This window comes from Coturnix japonica, chromosome 5, assembly GCF_001577835.2.
Source record: "Coturnix japonica isolate 7356 chromosome 5, Coturnix japonica 2.1, whole genome shotgun sequence".
In the NCBI taxonomy this organism is placed as follows: Eukaryota; Metazoa; Chordata; class Aves; order Galliformes; family Phasianidae; genus Coturnix; species Coturnix japonica.
Genome location: NC_029520.1, coordinates 30169767 through 30189612, shown reverse-complemented (window position 1 = coordinate 30189612; position 19846 = coordinate 30169767). Strand labels below are relative to the sequence as shown.

At 36.1% G+C, this 19846-nt stretch overlaps 1 protein-coding gene across 2 annotated transcripts in view; it reads left to right on the top strand.

Annotated features, from left to right (window-relative positions):
* AKAP6 (A-kinase anchoring protein 6) overlaps window positions 1-18492 on the top strand; it is a 259761-nt gene extending 241269 nt beyond the window's left edge. For both annotated transcript variants that reach the window (XM_032444906.1, XM_032444905.1), the window contains exons 14-15: window positions 9028-12503; window positions 17589-18492. In XM_032444906.1, coding sequence (XP_032300797.1) covers window positions 9028-12462 — 3435 coding nt within the window. In that variant the 3' untranslated portion in view covers window positions 12463-12503; window positions 17589-18492. The remainder of the gene's footprint in view (window positions 1-9027; window positions 12504-17588) is intronic.
* Window positions 18493-19846: the final 1354 nt, after the last annotated feature.

Sequence of the window (19846 nt, the reverse complement as noted above, 5' to 3'; positions counted from 1 at the left end):
GCTTTAGAAGGGAGAAGGGACACTGCTTCAGTTTCAAATAAAATATGCTGTGCCTTAAACCTAAATACTAACAGCATTTATACTAATATTAATAATATATTTAATTAATAATAATAATTAATAATAATATTAATACTTACTGCCCTGAACCCCTCAGTTATTACATCACTTTGTAAACATTTACTGCTCATTGGACTTTGTCACTCACCACAACTGAAAATAAGATATGCAGATAGCTTTAAATCTTCAGTTTATTTTCCAAATTGAGTTCAAATTTAAACTGTATAATGTTTTAAATAAGCTCTCCTGCAATAGAAGAATGTTGAATAATGACAGTAATATTTTTGCTGTAATGAAGTATACAGTACATTGTCATTTTGTACTTTTTCAAACTAAAGCAGGCAAATCCTCTCACCCTAACAAGAAATACTTGTCCTTTACTTTGTCTTCTTCTAAGTGAATTTCTATAATGTGTGCATGTATGAAATAATTTCTCCAGTGACCAAAACAAATTGTACATTTAATGCTGGTACTTCACATATTGCATAGCATTCATTCGGCATCCAAGATGAGATTGAAATTGCCAATTTATTTTTTTTTTTATCTCCAGCCAGCTCCAGGGCTGTGTTGGCATCTGTTATGCACAGAGACAACCATAAACAACAGGCACTTAACAGTGATGGAGACAAGAAAAAAGTCTGGAAGTTTGGGAATGAGAATGAGATGATCTTACTGAAAAAGCTCTGCCAAAGGACCTCTTGCACCTGGATATAAGGCTCCTGTTTCTGTTCTGCCACATTTGAAAAGTAGCGCTTTCTAGATGTACACTGTGTAATGTCAAGGAGCTGTAGTGGTGGTGTAATCTCCGGGTGCTTACCACTGTACTTTTCATTCATTGCGAGAACTCTCTACCACTTACTGATAATAGTGATGTTTAATTTAATTCTTGGAAATTCATAGGTAGGTAGACTGTGGAACTACTTGTAACATGCAGCAGCCTGAAAGCCTCTGACTTCATGATACTTGCTTGTTGACTCTCCTCTAGTCAACATCTCAAATTTATGGGTTGTGGATCAATTACATCTGGAAGTGCCTGATTGGAAATTCTGCTGAAAATTTACATGTGAGGAAAAAGTGAGTCAGTTGTCTTTGATGTGAATTAGGGTAAATTTGGTAGTCTTTTAACTCTTTTGTTAGAAGGAGAAACTGATGATAGACCCATATATCCTTGATGCAGTTCTACTGTTTATAAATAATTGATCAAATCTCCCTTTCCTATATATGGCAAGACAGGGAGCGGTGGAGGAGCACTGACCTCTGCTCTCTGGTAACAGCTACAGGACACAAGGGAATGGCATGGAGCTGTGTCAGGGGAGGATAAAGTTGTATATTTGGATATCAGGAATAGGTTTCAGACCAGAGGATGGCTGGGCCCTAGAATAGTCTCCTCAGGACAATGGTCATTGCATCAAGCCGACAGAGTTCAAGGAGAGTCTGAACAGTACTCTTAGACATATGGACTGATTTTTAGCAGTCCTGTGTGGAGCCAAGAGTTCGACTCAAAAATTGATACGAGTCTTTTCCAGCTCAGGATATTCTATGATTCTAAGATTTTTTATTTGGAAATTCAAGTCTTTCCTCTCCAGCTTTTAGTGATAAAACTTTCGTTCTAGGTTTCTCCTAATGCCAAGCTCTCAAGACTGAGTGTCCTATCCTTTTGAAATTTGTATCTGTCTGTTTTACAGCGATTCTTACTTTTTCATGTTTTCTCACAAACAGTTATTTCTGCTAAAACAAAGCTCTTAAAAACTCTATGATTTCAGGTGTGTATGGGAATTTGGTAATCACAGCCTGAACCTCTGATTTATTAGCTGAGGCAAGTGTCAGTCAGCTGTGGGAGCACAGGTGAGAGTAATTTAGCTGAGCTCCCGGAAGGGGTGGAGCTTGACTCTACCTCCTCTAGACCTCATTTAAGGGCTGACCACCACTAAGGCAGCATCTCTTGGAGATTGCTCCTTGGTGGAGATTGCCTCAGTGTTTCCCAGTAGACTGAAGGTTTCTATATGGGTGAGTTTTTCCTGTAAATGACCTTTTTGGATATTTATTACCACCTCTCTTGTGCTATTACCATCTTTATGTTTTTGTCACTGTACACAGGTGCCCATGACAAATGAGAGAAGACTGTTGCACGTACCCAGTCCTTTCACACAGTCCACTGAGTTGTTCTGTTTTAACTGAGAGGGCACCTTTAAATGAGTATGAAATCCAATGTAAATTATATTAAACTGAAACTATACATAGATAGTATAAAGCTAAAACAATAGAGATTTTATTATGCCAGTGCAATTATGCAAGAGCATCCAAATGCAGAGGACAACTGATTTGCCATGAAAAAGGGCATAGTGATGAAATTCTGCAGTTTAAACAAGGGATAGTTTTAAGCCTGTTTAAGTACGACCGGTTCCACAGATTCCCCATTTCTGGTAGAGGTGTGGTTTTTATTTTGTTTTGTTTTTTGTTTTGACCATAAGAGTAATCCTTGATTGGATCAAAGTCTGAATGAGCTCCCTGCAACTTGCATGGGTGTGTGTCTGAGGTAGAGTGTCAGGATCTGATCTTTACAGAAATAGGTATACATGGCAACATTTTGAATTTGGGTCAACCTAGGAGCATTTTTCTAAGAGTTTCATTAAGGGCTTATGTTGGATTCTTGCACTAAGAAAATCACATATTGAAGTACAGGTGAGACCAAATGACATTCAAGGTCAAAAAATCCTGTCATGTAACCCCTTGACAGATGAAAAGAAAATGACAAAGCAGCAAAAACAACAGACTGTAAAATATGCCATGTAGTCAGGCTTTCTCATGACAAATGTGTGAAAACAGCTCAAATGCACAACTTGGAATATAGGTCTGGGATTGTAAACCTATTTGGATGACAATATTATTCAGCATAAAAGTGTTGTAGGTGTTCTTCTGCTCTCTAGTAACACTTGAAGGGCTTCTTTAGTAAATGAGAACTTGAGATGTTAAAAAGCCACATGAGGATACAGTGGCAAAAATTTAAGCCCTTACTTCCACAGAGGCTGAAGAATGAATAAGTACCACTTTTGCCTTGGTCTGTGATAGAAGTAAGTTCCTATTGGCCTTCTGCTGACACGGCTCACCTTCTGCTCCAACCTGTCTCTTCTAGTGAGCAGTAGAGGGAATAGAGCCTTTCGCTCCTTTTAGACATCTGGTGCTGAGGGGAGCTTGTCAGGAAACTTAGAGTTTGATCATAGGACTTGTGCAGGCATAAGTGACCTCAGAGTATTACCCAGTGTGGTCACAAGACGTTTCAAGAGCAGCAGAATGTCTACAGAATGGCTAGTTTCTTTGGCACAGAAGTGCACGTGTTGCACTCCTAAAAATCTGCACACCTGTCTGAAACATGGCTTGTGTTTGACATTGCTGTTGCCACTGTTGAAATGCCCCACACACCACCTCACAATGCTTGCATCCACTGTTTGGTCCCCATAAATGCTCTGCAAGCATTGATGAATGTAAAAGGGTGCCATTTTTTTTTCTTTTTCAAATGGTGGAATTCAGTTATGTATTTTGCTTCATGTGCACTTCGATATCATGTGCCATTTTTGAGGCTATCCCTCTGCTGCCATCTGATTCACAGCAACAAAATGTAATGAAATATTGGAGTGAAGGTTCAGCCTCTCTTGCCATACCATCAACCTCTTCCTCTGAGTTTGTGGACCAACATAATAACATAGAAAGCATGAGAATTCCCTGTGTCAGCATGAAGACGGGCAGCTTGTCAGTGTTGTAACCTTTGTGGTTCCCATGTGACACAGTCTGTGTTGAGACCCATACAAGTGGCATCTGTAACTTCAGAAAGCAGAAGTGAAGCCAGTGTCCTTCCTGTGCTACAGGCATCTATGCATACAGTCACCCCCGTAGGACACTGGCAATACCTGTAAGCACCCAACAAAAAAGATAAAGTTCTGCATTTCAGGACTGAGTGTACCTCTTCACTGAGGATAACAGTTGTAAAATGAAGGCAGAAAAAGTAAAAACCACAGTTCCAGATTCTTATTTTCTGAGCAAGTAAACACATCCCTTTTTTTAATTATAATTATGACGAGTATGTCTTTTAATAATTGTTTTTTCTAGTGATCTGTAATTAAGCATAATGCTTCTATATATTTTGAGACTATATTGTAATGTGCAGGTCACTTCAGTACTATACACTTTGAATTTTATACATATGCTTATAAGTATTAAAATATAGGTGTTGGGAAATGGGGATTTTTTTTTTAATTGGCTATGATATAGAGAACCTCATTTAGAAAATGAAGCAGAGGTGAAGTGGATACTGTACATACGACTGTTTCTTGCAGCAGAAGTACTTGGCATGCTTGCAGTTTTGAAAAGACAAAATCATGTTTGTCTTCCTTGAATGTGCACGCATTCCTGAAGATGGGGGATGGTTTTCTTTCTTTCTCTCTTTTTCCTGTGGCCCTAAAGCACAGCTGAGTTTGGAGAATTTGTCCACAGCAACTGAAAGATATGTTTTGGGGAGGGAGGAACAGAGTTTGTCTTATTGTAAAAGCTTTTTTTTTTTTCATGTTAATTCTTTTAAAAAAATATAATAGTACGTAGGGGTTATACATTACAGGCCTGTTTCACCAGCACAAAGTATCTGTACTGGAGTAGCACATGCAAATGAGCCTGAAACAGAGAATCATTGTTTCATAAAATTTGCTGCAGAAAAAGCAAAACTATCTGTGTTTGAAAAAAGGAAAAAGTGGGGGAAAAAAATTATTTTTAAGACTTTTTCTTAACGAGCACTGTGGTTGAGGAAATATCCATACATGATGATAATTCCATTTCTTGCCTTTAGCTTTTTCAGCAGATTAACTGTTTAACCATTAGATACCAATGCTGCAAGTACTGAAGTGCACACTTTGTGCATATGAGTTATTGCACTGAAATGGGATTACTATCCAAAGCAAAGTAGTGCAGGGTTCACACAGGAAAGAACCAGACTCTTTAAAGCAGCCCTTTCAAATATAGTTGAATTAACTTAACCTATCGCTCTTCTGAGACTGTAATTTAGTTTGTTCTTCTTTAAAATATGCTCAATATATTTCATAAGACAGTAAATACTTTCTGAATGTTGTGTACGTAGTGATACTATAAAAATGGAAATATAGTGTGCTTCTTTTTGTTGTTATTGCTTAGCAAGTTTTTTACTTGCTCAAAACTTTTCACCGTAACTCTGAGCCATGTGGTCATTGAGGTTGACTCCAGAGGTAGCTGTGTTTAGTGCCTTTAATTTGATACCATGTATGAAGATAGTCACTGTTTGAAAGATGATATACATATGTTTGCACCCACATATCTACTTGCTGAAGTCTGTGACAGACCATCTGGAGACCAATTTCCATCAAACATGCAATAATTGTCTGGCAAAATGAACTTTTTTCAGATACCAGCAGGTGTAACTTATTTCCCAGAATCTGGAAAATTGCTAAGAGGTGTGTGTGTGTCTTTATACATACACATCTACACATATATATTACTATCATGATAACTCTAATCTTCTAGCATCCTACCTATGCACTGAGCAGGCTGATAAGAAGACATCTGACGTGATGAAAATTGGCCTCAGAGATTCTTAGTTTTCACCTTGCTACTGCTGTCAGTGTAAACATAGACTGGTATGACACCACCTTTCATTCTTCAAACCAGAGCTTTATTCAAAAGTCTGCCTGCTGCTGCTCTCTTCAACAACTACTGCATCTCTGACTGCTCCTTCTTGTTTGGGGAGCTTGCTAGATATTGTAAAAAAGAAAAGGAAATACATACCCTTGCTAAAATTGTTTGTGACTTTAGCTGGGTGGTCTGATTCAGAGAAAGTTAAAAGTTAATCTCTTCTTGGTAAGGGCTGATAACCACTAAAGTCATACTAGTAGATCTCATCAGGGCAGATGATGATTATAAGAAGGGTAGAAATTTACTAATATCAATTCAGACAGTTTCTTGGACAAAGAAAGTTATGCTTGTAAAATGACCATATCTTCATCAGAGCCTTTGGAAGCGATAGTAAGTGGCAATAAGGAAAAAAAAAAATCAAATTCCCTACCATCGTATCTATGCCTGTACAACTTCTGAGTATACGCCAGCACTCAGAAAAGCATGTGCATTTGAAGAATGAAAAATAAGCTTTGAAGTAAGGACTACTCAGTGAAGATGAATGGGGTGAGGTCACAATTCCACATGTTTTATTGTTTTAGTCCATCTGACCTGAAGAACAAACAAGGCAGCCAAGTGCTGATTTACAGGGGGAAGGTTATCTTCCTGACCAATGAGGACCAAATGTTTTGTTTTGAGAAACAAGATCAGATTCTATGGAACATAAAATCCTTGGAACCTGCTGCTGATTTCCTGCCTTTGGGAGTTCCTTTTGCAGCTGACAGAAGTATAAAACAGTAAAACTGTGCAGTTCAGGAAGCCTTTCACAGCAGTATCTTCCTAATGCTATGTATGATAGTCATAAAACATACTACAGAGAAAAAGAGTAATTTTAGCTGATTTCATGTTTAATCTAACAAGCTTTCAAACTAATTTAATTGGTGATCACATGCACCATGTTTTCACTTGTAGATTGGTAAAAGGATGTTCCTCTTATTAGCAACAAATGGGACATGGTACAAATAGGTACTGACTAGGAGTCACTATGAAAACATGGCCAAATGGCAAATCCCAGCATGGACTGCTCAACTCTACAATGTACAGCACTGCTCCTAGTAGCTTTAGTTGTTTAGCAAATGAATGTTTTTATGGGAGTTTAAAGTCTGAGCTACCCCCAGCCAGTACCTCATGGAAAAAAGAAGACTAGCAAATTTATTTCATAAGTTTTGTGATATATTTATCCATGAAGAGCCTTCAACATTATATATGACAAACTTCAAAATCCACAAAATCTCCTAATCTCCAAGGATGGAAAAAAACTGCTGACCCAGAATTATTTATGATATCTTAACACAGCTGTACTGCATGTAGATCTGCCTTACAGCTAAGCCCAGTGGAGCATGAGGACTCAGATTTGTCTTACATGAATACTGTATCATTTTATCAAATATGTTGATCATTGTATCATTCTGCTGAATGCTGCTCTGCCTGTTTCAGACAGAGTCATTCTTTCTTATGTCATTTGAGTGTTTTAGCCAATGGTTTGATGTGATAGGGTACCTTCATGTTTTCCACACTGAAAAGGGATTTTGGCTTATCTATGATTTTTGCCAGTCAAATGTATTGAACACTGTACTGTGGGATAAAATTCTCATCATCCCTCTGTGACCCAAGTAATGTTTTCTTGTTCTATGCAAAATGAAATAGCATAAGGAGGCTTATCTTGATGGCACCTTGTAGGGAGAACTTTTGAAAGACTGGTAACCTGGTTTCATGTCCAGTCTGACAAACTCTTATCCTCTCAAAATGAGCACCGTAACTATTGAGATGTTGAAGAATGTCTCATGATTTGTCAAGATATAGGGATGAGTGGACTTGAGTTCCACAGAGAACTCAACTCATTTCACACAGAGAGCTCACAGCTGAGAATACATCCTTTTCTATGCAAACTTAGCCTGAGCTGAGACGTTATGAATCTAAGTCAGCAACCAAGTTGCTTACAGCTGCATTTTACTTGACTGCAGCAATACTGTATCTGCTTGTATTTCAGCAGCTTTCTAAGTTTGTTGATATTTAGATTGCGGTTTGGTGTGCAATCAGTGCTGTAATATGCAAAACAAAACTTGCTCCAACAAAGCTCAAGAAGTATTGTTGTTGTTGAAAGGTTTATTGGAAAAAGTGGTTATTTTTCTGTATGCAGTGATCATTGTCTGGATGCTAAGATGATTTAATCTAAGGTAAAATTCTACATTAGTTATCACTCCTATTTTAAGACTTTCTGTGTAGGCAAAGCCTTTCCACAAATGGTCTCAGTAAGTAGAAAAATGTGGTGAAACTAATTTATGCTTAGAGAACAACCCCCCAAATTAGGAACCATTTCTATACTACCATGAGGATTTCAAGGTGTGTTGGTCTTTGGCCTTTTGACACATGATATTCGAGTTAGAAAAGTTGTCAAGGTGTTTATTTGTTTCTTGTCCCTCAGGTATTTCTAGAAGTAACAGTACTTGAGACTGCACATTCTGAGCTCATAATAGCCATTATTACTGGAAAGCTACAAAGTCTTCAAAAAATCAAACTAAGTTTAGTTCAGTTATTTGTTAGCCCTTTCCCAGAGAACAGTGTACGCAGAGACAATATTTGAAATTCATGTAGTCTTTGTTTAGACTGATTCATTGTTCCTGCAGCTGAATGCATTACCATTCATTAGCCTTACTTACTGGTCATTAGCACTACCTTTACTATCAAGTAAAGAATAAACAGTAATTCTAACAAAAATTGATCAAGTCTAGTGACATCCAGTACACTAGATCAGTTGTTTTAAGGTTGGCAACACAAAAACGTGTTATAAACATTGAAAAAAACAAAACAAAACAAAAAAAACAAAAAAACAAACAAAAAAACAATTATAAAACTTGTATATCTTAAATCTTTTAAGCAGGTTAAGAGATTTTCTCGTATATCTCATATATCAATAAAGACCTACATGTTATTGCTAACATACTTCTGTGTGATTATGCAGAATGGTTAAAGTTTGCTACGTGTAAAGTGACTGCAGTTAATCTCAAAGTCACATTTCTGTATGTTGTTTTAGTAGCAAATAAGAAAAAAAACTAAGAAAACTTAGAGAGCACACAGAATAAGAAAATATACAGAATTTAATAGGTTTCATTTCAATTGATCATTTAAATTGTACAATTACAAGCCTGATAATTATTATTTTTCCAAAAATGCTCTTCTCTCCCATTAATTTACTTACATGATTTCAGTGGAAGAACATTTAAAGTAGAGATGTACATGTTTTCCATCTCTTTTTTTTTCTTTTCTTTTTTTAAACAGGAGTCTCTGAACTTTATTGATCCAAGTCTGATGGATCTAAATGGTCCGAGTGAAGATGCACTAGAATGGGATGAAACTGATATCAGTAACAAGCTGATCAGTGTTAATGAAGACTTAAGTGATCCTGATCAGGAGCTCAAAAAAGATGACCTAAGCCAGAAATCTACTTCAGGAGAATGTGGCAGCAATGATGTGAATGAAGATGAAAGTATCAGTGATCGTGGAAGTCCTCTTTATTGTTCCAGCATTACTTCCTCTCCAAATCCTCACATCTATCAGGTCTATAGTCTTCATAATATTGAATTATCAGAAAAGAAACACATGCCTTTCTTGAAAAAAACATCAAAACTCTCCAGTGTAACAGAGTCTAACATTCTAAACAAAAGTCTTAGTAAAGACTCTTCATTTTCATCTACCAAATCCTTACCAGACCTGATAGGGGGAACAACACTGGCAAAACCATATAACTATATGTACCAGAGTGGGAACATAAGCAGGCATTCCGAGAGTGAAAGTGGAATAGTGAGTGAATGTGATACAGAAACTACAAATAATTCAGAAATTTTTTTACTAAATGATACTGAAAGCACTCAGAGCAATCCTGAAATTGGGCACACAGGAACTCAAATGGATGACATAATTGATGTAATAAAACAAAAAATAAAGCAAGATGAAGAAGACCGTGTTAGTCTCGCAGATGATTTCCAGTTGGCACCATCTGGAGGTTGTGGAAGTGAAATTGACGGGGACTTGGACAACATTGCCATGTGCAAAACTGTTTGTTTAGAAGAACTGCAAGGAAAATCTGATGTGTTTACATTTTATGATTACTCATATCTTCAAGGTTCCAAAATCAAATTGCCAATGATAATGAAACAATCGCAAACTGAAAAAGTGCAAACAGAGGGTGCTTTGTTCCGTGGTTTTTGTTTTGATAAAATACCTGGTAAAACTGAACAAAAGCCTGGAGAGTCACAAACAGATGAGTTTATTTGTGACCATAATATGGCAAATATCCCTGGAGGTTCAGATCCCAGTTCCTCTAAGTCTGTGGAAACAGTAAGAAAACTAATTGCTACAGAAAACACAAGACAGGTTTCAACTTTATCTCATAGTTCTTCATTAGAATCTCTGTCTGTAGTAGGTGATTTGTTCAGCTCAGGTATTTTTAAAAGTGGAGATGGTCTTCAACGAAGCACCTCTTTGGAGAGCTGGCTGACTTCCTACAAAAGCAATGAAGACCTTTTTAGTCACCATGGCTCAGGAGACATTAGTGCAAGCAGTGATTCTGTTGGAGAGCTCAGCAAAAGGACATTAGATCTTTTGAATCGTTTAGAGAACATCCAGAGTCCATTAGAACAAAAGATAAAGCGCAGTATCTCTGATATAACACTCCAAAGTAGCTCTCAAAAAATGTCTTTTACTGGACAGCTGTCTGTAGATATTGCATCCTCAGTTAATGAAGACTCAGCAGCTTCTCTCACAGAGCTCAGCAGCAGTGAGGATCTTTCTCTCTGTTCTGAAGACATAGTACTGCACAGAAATAAAATACCAGATTCAAATGCATCATTTAGAAAACATCTTAATAGATCCGTAGCTGATGAGAGCGATGTCAATGTTAGCATGATTGTTAATGTCTCCTGCACTTCTGCTTGCACTGATGATGAGGATGACAGTGATTTGCTTTCAAGTTCCACCCTTACCTTAACTGAGGAAGAGCTAGGTATCAAAGATGAAGATGATGACTCCAGTATAGCAACTGATGAGGATATTTATGAAGAATGCAATTTAATTTCAGGACTTGATTATATAAAAAATGAACTCCAAACTTGGATCAGACCAAAATTTTCTTTGACAAGAGAGAAGAGAAAAAGTAACCTCAGTGATGAAATTCAGCATGGTAAAGTAAGTAATGAGACTTCAAAAGCCACAGATACACTGAACATTGAAGCACTTTTGAATGGCTCAGTGCGGAAAATAACAGAAAATAATGGCAATAGTAAGAATGTATCACATAATCATGAAAAAGGGACAAAGGATCATCTGATGAAAGATATCTCTCAGGTTGTGAAGGATCAACTTGTGGATGACATGGAGAATGGCAATGTTGAAAATACTCTTGGCAGTCATGAGGGAGAGCTTGTTAGAACATCAACAACTTCTAAAATTCATGCATCACTTGATGTAAAAGAAGCTGAAAATGAATTCTGTGTCTGTGAAGCATTTACAGACAGTTCAGATGATTCACATATGGATGGAAAGGAGGCTGTTCTGTTGTCTGATGGATCCAGAAATCCTCCAAAAGGATGTCAAAGTCATCTTCGGTCTGATCATCATTGTGTTGCTTTCTCTCCTGCTAAAAAGCCTTGTCTTGAACCTTCCTCAGAAACAAGCTCTGTAGCCACACAAGCTGCTTCTTTTCAAACATCCTTACCTGATGATCAGCAACACAAAATAAGCATTACTGAAAAATCTACTGATTGCTGTGCAACCTTGAAATCTAGTAAGCCAGAATGTGAGTCCTCAGCCAGTGGAACTGATTCATTCTGTAGCTGTGACTCTGCTGCTTGTGATAAAAGAAATATGGAAGATGGCTCAGTACACAACTTTGTGAAGGAGATAATAGACATGGCATCAACAGCTTTGAAAAGTAAGTCTCAACCTGAATGTGAGTCATCTGCTCCAGCTTCATTAACACAGATCAAGGAAAAAGTATTAGAACACTCTCACAGACCCATTCAGCTGAGAAAAGGGGACTTCTATTCTTATCTTTCACTTTCTTCTCATGATAGTGACTGTGGAGAAGTAATCAAATACATAGAGGAAAAGAGCAGTACTCCTGTGCCGCTGGACTTTACGGATGAGAGAGATAATATTGAATGCTTTTTTGAAGCATGCCCTGAAGATGAACGTGTTGAGCAGCAGCAATCCATTTGTAATGGTACTCCTGAAGCAAGAGCTGAGGAGCAGCAGCAGCAGCGTATTTCTAATGTTATTTCTGAAACATCGCCAGAGTCAACGGATGAATCGACTCTGGCATCATTAGGAAAAGTTAAAACTTCATTAGAAGATAGTAATTTATCTTTTCTGTGTGATGATGGTAATATAAATGTCTCCAATCCTAACAAAGAAAATGCATCAAAAAATTTGAAAAATGCTGTAGATGATTTGTTGATTTCAGACTGGCAAACTGAAGGCTTGGAAAAGAATTTTCCAGAGCTCAGCAGTAAAAAGAGTAGTATAGGAAAATCACCTGGAACTGAAGAGCCCAAAGGATGTGTTGCTGCTTCTGATGAGGCTTCAGCTATAGAGTTCCATTTAAAGCGTGGCCATTCACAGAATGAGGAAGTTGTACACCAGAACACTAAAACTCTTACTTGTGAAGAAAATCTCTTGAATCTTCATAAAGAAAGAGATTTTAATATGCACAGATAGAATGTAACTCTCTCCAGGCATATACATTATCCTAAAAGCAGGTATGTACTCTATGAAATACAAGTTTTTTTAATTTACATTTTTTTTCTTTATTTTTTTCTTTTTTATTATTATTTTATTTTTAACTTTTTGTACTATGAAAGGAGGTGGATCACTACCCAGGGCTTCTGTTTTATGGTAGTACTATTTTTTGTTTTGATTACACTGTAATTCTGATTTACATGCCACTGGTCAACTAATTCAGTGAATAGTAGGTGCTTCTTGCCCTTTGGCTTTGCACTGACTGGAGCTCATCTCTTCTGGAATACTTCAAATCTGCTGTCTTGCAGAACTTGGGATTCCTTCAAAATTAAATTTGCTTTATCAGCCTACTACTCCCTTATCTGCGGAGCCATGAAAACAGATACCAACTCTACTCACTGATCCCTTTCTCCACAGACAGCTGACCTCATAAGTTTGATGAGGTTTATGCACTTAATGAATTTGAGCTGGTTTTACAAGGATTTTGAGTGACCAGTGAACTGGAGCTCTATAGTATTTACAGACAGTTCATAAGGTATGTCTTAACAGACTAGAAATTAAATGGAGAGATAATGTCATCTCTTGGTGTCACCTTACCATTATTTACAGTCATTAAGCCATTATTAGCCCTTATAGATTAGAGCAAACTTGAGGTTACAAAAGTAAGAAATCTGCAATATCAATGAAAAGTGTAATGTGAAGGAGATGTAGAATAAAGGCTGAAACACCAAAGCAGATGAAATGTGATAGCCACAAAGCAGTGCTAAAAGCTTCAGTTCTATTTTGTGGTAAGCATTTTGAACCATATGTGGTTCCTGTCTGGAGTTCTGACCTCACATGAATGTCTAACAGTTAGCTGCACACTTAACAGAGATCTACAAGGCAACTTCTGAAACAGATCCTAGCATGTAGAGTCTTTGCTTTGAGTCTCACTAGTAGTTTGGTGAGCCAAAAGCCAGCATAGCTTTACAGTGATTCCATTAGTTTTTTGAAACACCAATCCAGTTGACCAGAACCAGCATGGCAACTCCAAATGCCACTCCAATTCCAAATGCTGCTGCTTATGAGAAACTGTAGCAAGGGAATTTCTGGCAAGGCACTAAGTTAAACACTAAGTTGCCCAGGCTAGTTCCAAAATCTCCATCTTTGGAGATTTTCAAAATTTATATGGACATGTTCTTTAATGATCTACCTTTGGAGATATGCTTGCTTTGAGAAGGAGATTAGACTAGATGATACCCAAGTTTCCCTTCCTACCTAGGTTATTCTAAGAGTCTGTTACTCTTTCCCTTAGGAGAGCAGGTTGTTATTCATCACTGTTTGTCAAATCCACCAGTACAAACCAAGTTCAACCTGCATGGCTTTGGCAGAGGTTCAGAACCTATTTATATAAAATAGATTGCTTTACTACTGTTGGATATTTAACTTCAGAATTTCCTGACTTTGCTGTATTGTATTATTGTGCATTGGAGTTTTCTTTTGCACATGTTAAGCTTTTATCCACCGTTCACATATGTATAAAGACATCTAGTAAAATCTTCAGGTTATCATATGGCAGCAAGTGTGCACATTGCCACTGTCTCTTTCAAACACAAAACTATTTTAATAATGCATTATCTTGCAGCTGTCATAGCAAAGAGGATATTCCTTGAAAGGCTTTGAAATGAGTTTTCTTGACCTGTTGATTGCCAATAGGTTAATACTTGGACACATCCAAACAACTGGGAAGCAACAGATATCAACTGGGACTTACAAAATTGATAAGTGACACCATATATTCTAGGGTTACATTCAAAAGATTGTGTCTCTACAGAGACCACAATCTGTAAACTGAGATGAAGACAAAAGCATGAGGCTGAAAAGGGATGATTATGTAAACATAAACTTCTCCTAAATTAATGCTTTATAAACTTTTTTTTTCCACTCATTTTGTAACACTGAGGGAGAATACTTAGTACAGTGAGTGTGATTTTCTTCTTCTCATTCTTTCACCGACAAAGTCAATAACTTAGATTTTAACTTCATTAGTACTTTGCCTCTGAGGATCTCAAAATACTGAGTAAACTTCCTCTCACTCTTCAAGAGCTTCGTAGTAACTTAGATGGTAGCCAACCATGTTTCTCATAAGACTGGGGTATGACAGTGTGCAGTTAACAAGACATCAGGACTAAGACTGGGCATAGAGGATGGACATTTTAATGCGTGACCTGCAGTGCAAGAGAATGCTGAGACTGTATACAAAATTTTCAGAGGGTTATATTAAAACTATAGCATTTAACTTAACATAACATGCATTTAATTTTTACCTGGGGATTGAAAAATAATTTTAAGGTAACAAAACCTTTCATGTGACATCCCACTTTTTAACTTTAAGATACATTTTTTCATAGCAAATATATATGAAACCTTCCTTCTATGGAAATTATGTACTATATTATTCCCAGCAGTAAAGCAGTAGGATACATGTGGCATGTCTCAGGCACATCAAAAAGGGGAAATATTAGCTGCTAGATTTGGTTTCACTGAAGTCTGAGCTCCCTTCCCCCCTTCAGAAGGTTGGTACTTTAACTTCATCTCTCATGCTATGGGGAATGAATTACAGAAGCAATCTATCCTAATTTGTTAACTTATTCAAATAACAGTTATTATACTTAACTATGCTAAAGATTATCTTTTTGGTGGCAGATTGTTTATTTTTTGATGAGGCTAATTACTGATTTTCCAAAGGTAATTTACATTTATTACTAATACATCTTTTAAAATGTGACAGATAAATGTTGTTCCCATAAGTGTATTATGAAAAAAGTTACTATTTAAAAACACATTATTTAATTTGAAAGATAAATGGCAAACACCATTATTTTTCCTGTAGCACCTGTGCTGTAAGCTCATTTAAATGTGTAATTCCATGTGTAGCTGCAATGCTTAGAGAAAAATAATCTATAGTATATGTGTACCTTTAAAGCATACTAAGAATTCAAGGCTGAAAGAGGCCTAGTTTCAAGTATAGTTTGATTTTATACTGCTTCAGTATTTGCACTGGATGTACAGGAAAATAAAATTTTCCTGTAAGAAGAAGAGTTTCTGCCAAATGTATGTAACAATCCTACTGTTTATCAGCATACTACAAAAAATGCCCATCATGTTAAAATAGTAGCAGTTCTGAAAGTAGACTCAGTCTGTCAGCAAAAACTCATCTTCCATATGAGCCAACAATCGAATTCTGTAACAGAGGTGCTCATAAAATTGTGCATAGAGAATGGTTTTTAAGAGCTGTCCTTCTGTACATCAGAGATCCTATGGTGTTCTGCTGTAAGTGCGACCTGTGACTCATCAAAGGGTGGGGAATTCTTAGTCATATGTTCAATATGCATAAAAATCATTACATTTAGGAGGTTTACATGATGTGTCTGACATCTTTTCTAGAAAATACGGTGTACTTCTGTGTGTTATTTGTTAGGGCTTACAAGTAAGTCAGAACAGCTATTTATTTCCTTTTGTACAGAATCCATAGTTAAAACAGAAGTTTTAACTTAATTTAGAAAAAAAAATGTTTTATCTAGGCTTAAGAAAAAATGAATTGGTTTTATCTGACAGTCCAAGAAAGTTAGACAGAATATCCTGCTGCTTGCTGTACCTAGAAAGAAACCCAGGAGAGAAGGCAGGCTCTATGGCTGATGCCCAGAACTGGTTTCAGAAGGCCTGACTGTTATTTCCTGCTCAGCAATAGCTGTTTTTGTATGACTTTTCCTTCCCTGCCTCAGTTTCTTTAGCATCAAAATACTGAGAATAATAATTGGTGGGACCTGTGAAACATGGGTCATATACTGAAAAGTGTTTTGAGATCCATAGATAAAATATGATAGAGAGACACAAAGTATTAGTCACTGCAGGAGAGAAATAATATAGAAGTTTACACAATAGCTAGTATGTGATAATTTAATTTTTGAAAATGTAACTACAAAAGTAATCTAAATTTATCTTTATTTAATTTTTGTAGGAAAGTGCATAGAAGAATGTTTCTTTATAGAATTTAAAATGGTTTGAGTTTTTATCTCCTCACAATAGCTGAATTCTTAAAAAAAAAAAAAAAGTGGAATAAACAGATAATCTTATACTTTTTGTGTGCTACATATTTTTTGAAAAACCTGACATAATCCATCAGTGAGATTTTTCTAACTTATAGATACATGAAACTCCTGCCAAAATTGTAGAAACATTTTGATAAAATCTTCCCTTTTACTCACATCAGTTCTTCCCAAATTTCTAAACAAACTATTGAACTTTTCACTCTTTTGTGTAAGTATATTTCTTCTACAAGTAGAGAGGGGCTCAGTTACAGCAAATAAGATCAAGGGAGAAGGTAGCTGGATAGATCCAGATACGTCTGCTTAGTTCAGAAGGCACGTAATGCATGTCTAGCGTGCCTCTTAGGGAATGCCTACAAGATGTAATTTGCACTAATCTTTGAGCAGTATTCTGACAGTTATTTTTTCATAATCCTCATCATAAGCCTGTGCTCTTTGACGAATAGTTTAACCCTAAACTCCAAGCTGGATAATGCTATAATATGAAAATTTAACTCATTGCTGGTACTAGAATTGTCTAAGTGGCTATTTACAATTTGAAAATTCAGTGATGACACTGACAGTTCTATTCATGGACCACTTTTGTGACAGTCTTTTCCGGTTCTCCATTGAAATCTCATAGTGTATGATTACAGAAGTATTAAAGTAAGCAACAGGTGCAAGTTTTTGGTGTTTGGCTTTAAAAAGTTCCTATGTTTTCATTGATTGATGCACCTATGAGTGCGCTGAAGGTAGGTTTGCATGTAAGACAGGATCCAGGGAAAGGTCAGATTTCACAACTTTCCTTGTTTCTTTAGTCTTTACAGAAATCAACGAGTTTTCTACATCAAAACAATTTTTACACTACCTTGTACCTCAGGCTGTTAAAAATCATTGTTTGCCAACTGTATGCTTCTGCATTAAAGGCTCTGGCATGTGGTTGTTTAATGATTCTCTATGACTGTTCCAGAATAGCTATGTTTCACAAATAAAACTGCATTTTCTGTAACCTACTATTACTTTTTTGTTTCCTTTTAGAAACTTGGCTGCAATTCAGGTGCAGGTTCATCCTGCAAACCCTGGGATGACCTCCAATTCCATTGTATCACTGCCTTTCATTACATTGACTCCCAAGATAAATTTTCTTTCCAAATGTGATTTGTCCATGCTGGCTTTGTGATCAGGTTGCATATGCTAGTCCTATTTCAGTGATCATTTTGTGTGGTAGCAAAGCCATTTGCTTTCATATGGATTCCTCTCCCAAGCTACCTCTAATGACCTGCCCTTCCTAAATTGAATGCTCCTGTACTACTTATCACTGTTTCTGTTCTTTAAAGTTTTGAAGTTCCACAGGATTTATGATCAGTTCATCTTTTCAGTACTGTACCTGCCAGTACTCCTCTATTTTGTGTATCAAATTTAATATTTATGTGTATAATGCATAAACTTACTGAAGCTGTTTTACATTTAACTTGACAATTTTGTTGGATTGCAGCAAAAAGAAATTGTTTGTCCTCCTGATTCAATACATCTAAAAAATAAACAATTAAGATAAATAAATGCCATTTTATTTATTTAATTTTAAAATTTAATCTATGCAACACTTCAAGAAACAACTACATGGTGTTGTATATTAGAAACTGTTGACATTCTACTGAATTAAGTAAAACATTTTGGTTTTTTATGCTTCTTGAGGTGGTAATGAGTAAAAAAAAGTTTTTTAAAAATGTGTGCCTTGCTGTATTTCTTATACCATTTATTAAAAAGCTGCTTTCACAGTAAAATTATGTTGATTTGGAAGGAGGAAATAGCAAGGTTAAGTTGTGTGAATAATTTCTGTATATATGTATAACCAAGTGCAAACATTGATGTATAATGACAGTATAAAATGCTTTCGTGTTTGTAATGTCCAGTGATGTGGAAAATATAAGCCTTAAAACCATTAGATTGCATGGTAATTAGAATTGGCAAAATAAACATAGTTTATTGGGGAAATAAAAAAGCAGAACTGGTGATCTGTTTTACCTATGTTCCAAGAACAGGATGCTGCATCGAAGTACAAAGGAATATCTTTTTGTTTGCAAATACTTCGTAGAGGGAAGCAGTTCCATAGCTGGTGAAGATTTGTGTTACCTGGTTCAGAGGGAATGATCCTTTACTTAAAGATTCGGCAGGCCAACCACATCAAACAAGGAGAGACAAACAATCAATACATTAAGCTAACATACTGCCAACTTCAGTTAAAAGTGATCAAGTGCACTTTTATATCAGACATTTTCCTTTTTCATTTATTTTTATCATTAACAATTGGAATATTTGGTTGTAGAACGTTCTCTGACTCTTAAAATTTCTTTTATTTGCATAATTTTATTGAATAAGCTTTATATGTATTTATATGGACACTTTTACTGTTTGCTGTTTCAGTGACTTAGGCTGTACATTTTTTATCTTGTGCTGGCTGACTAAATCAAGCCAGATCTACCTCTGCAAACACTGCATTCATCTCCGAAAATCTGTTGTGAAGGAACATAAGGAATGTTAAAAGGCAAGTAATACCGTCCCATAACATCTTTTGCCATTTTTTTCCATTTATATAAGCTTTTTTTTCTTCTTCTTTCTAAAGCATTCTTCTTCCTTAAAAAAAAAAAAAATGTTTGACAAGCTGAGCTAGTAGCTTAAAGGAACTGTATCAACCAGCTGACATGTTCATGTAACACTGAAGTAACAGGTGTGTAAAGATCGGATATTTTTCAAATTATTAATAACTTCCTGTTTCATAAAAGATAAGTCATTTATCTCTCAGTTTACATTTCTGCTATATAGCCTTGATGTTTGTTGGACAGCAGAAACAACTTCTAGCTTACAGAAGAACATTAATAATAAGAAGAATTTTTTAACAGAACTCATGTAAAGTTTTCTGCTCTAGCATGTATTGTAACATGTTTAAATCTGTTAGGTTAGACTTATATTACCTGAAGTACATAGCTGTATAGCTAAAGATCATAGTAATATATTTTATTTTTTTCTTAAATTATATATAAAGTAACTACGAAGATAACTCCTAAGTATGGTAAAATATTTATTGTGTCAATTATTTTTAACTATGAGTTATTTAAAAAATTATCTGAAAGACAGTCTTGATGTGGGAATTAAGTTTGAAATCATTCTTTTTTCTCCCTAGTTTTTTTTAGTTTTTGTTGCGAGACCTCACACTATGATGACAGAAAATACTAACGTGTCTGAGGCCTTTCAGATTAGACACCTCACCTAAAAGACTATGTAGAAATCCATCAATT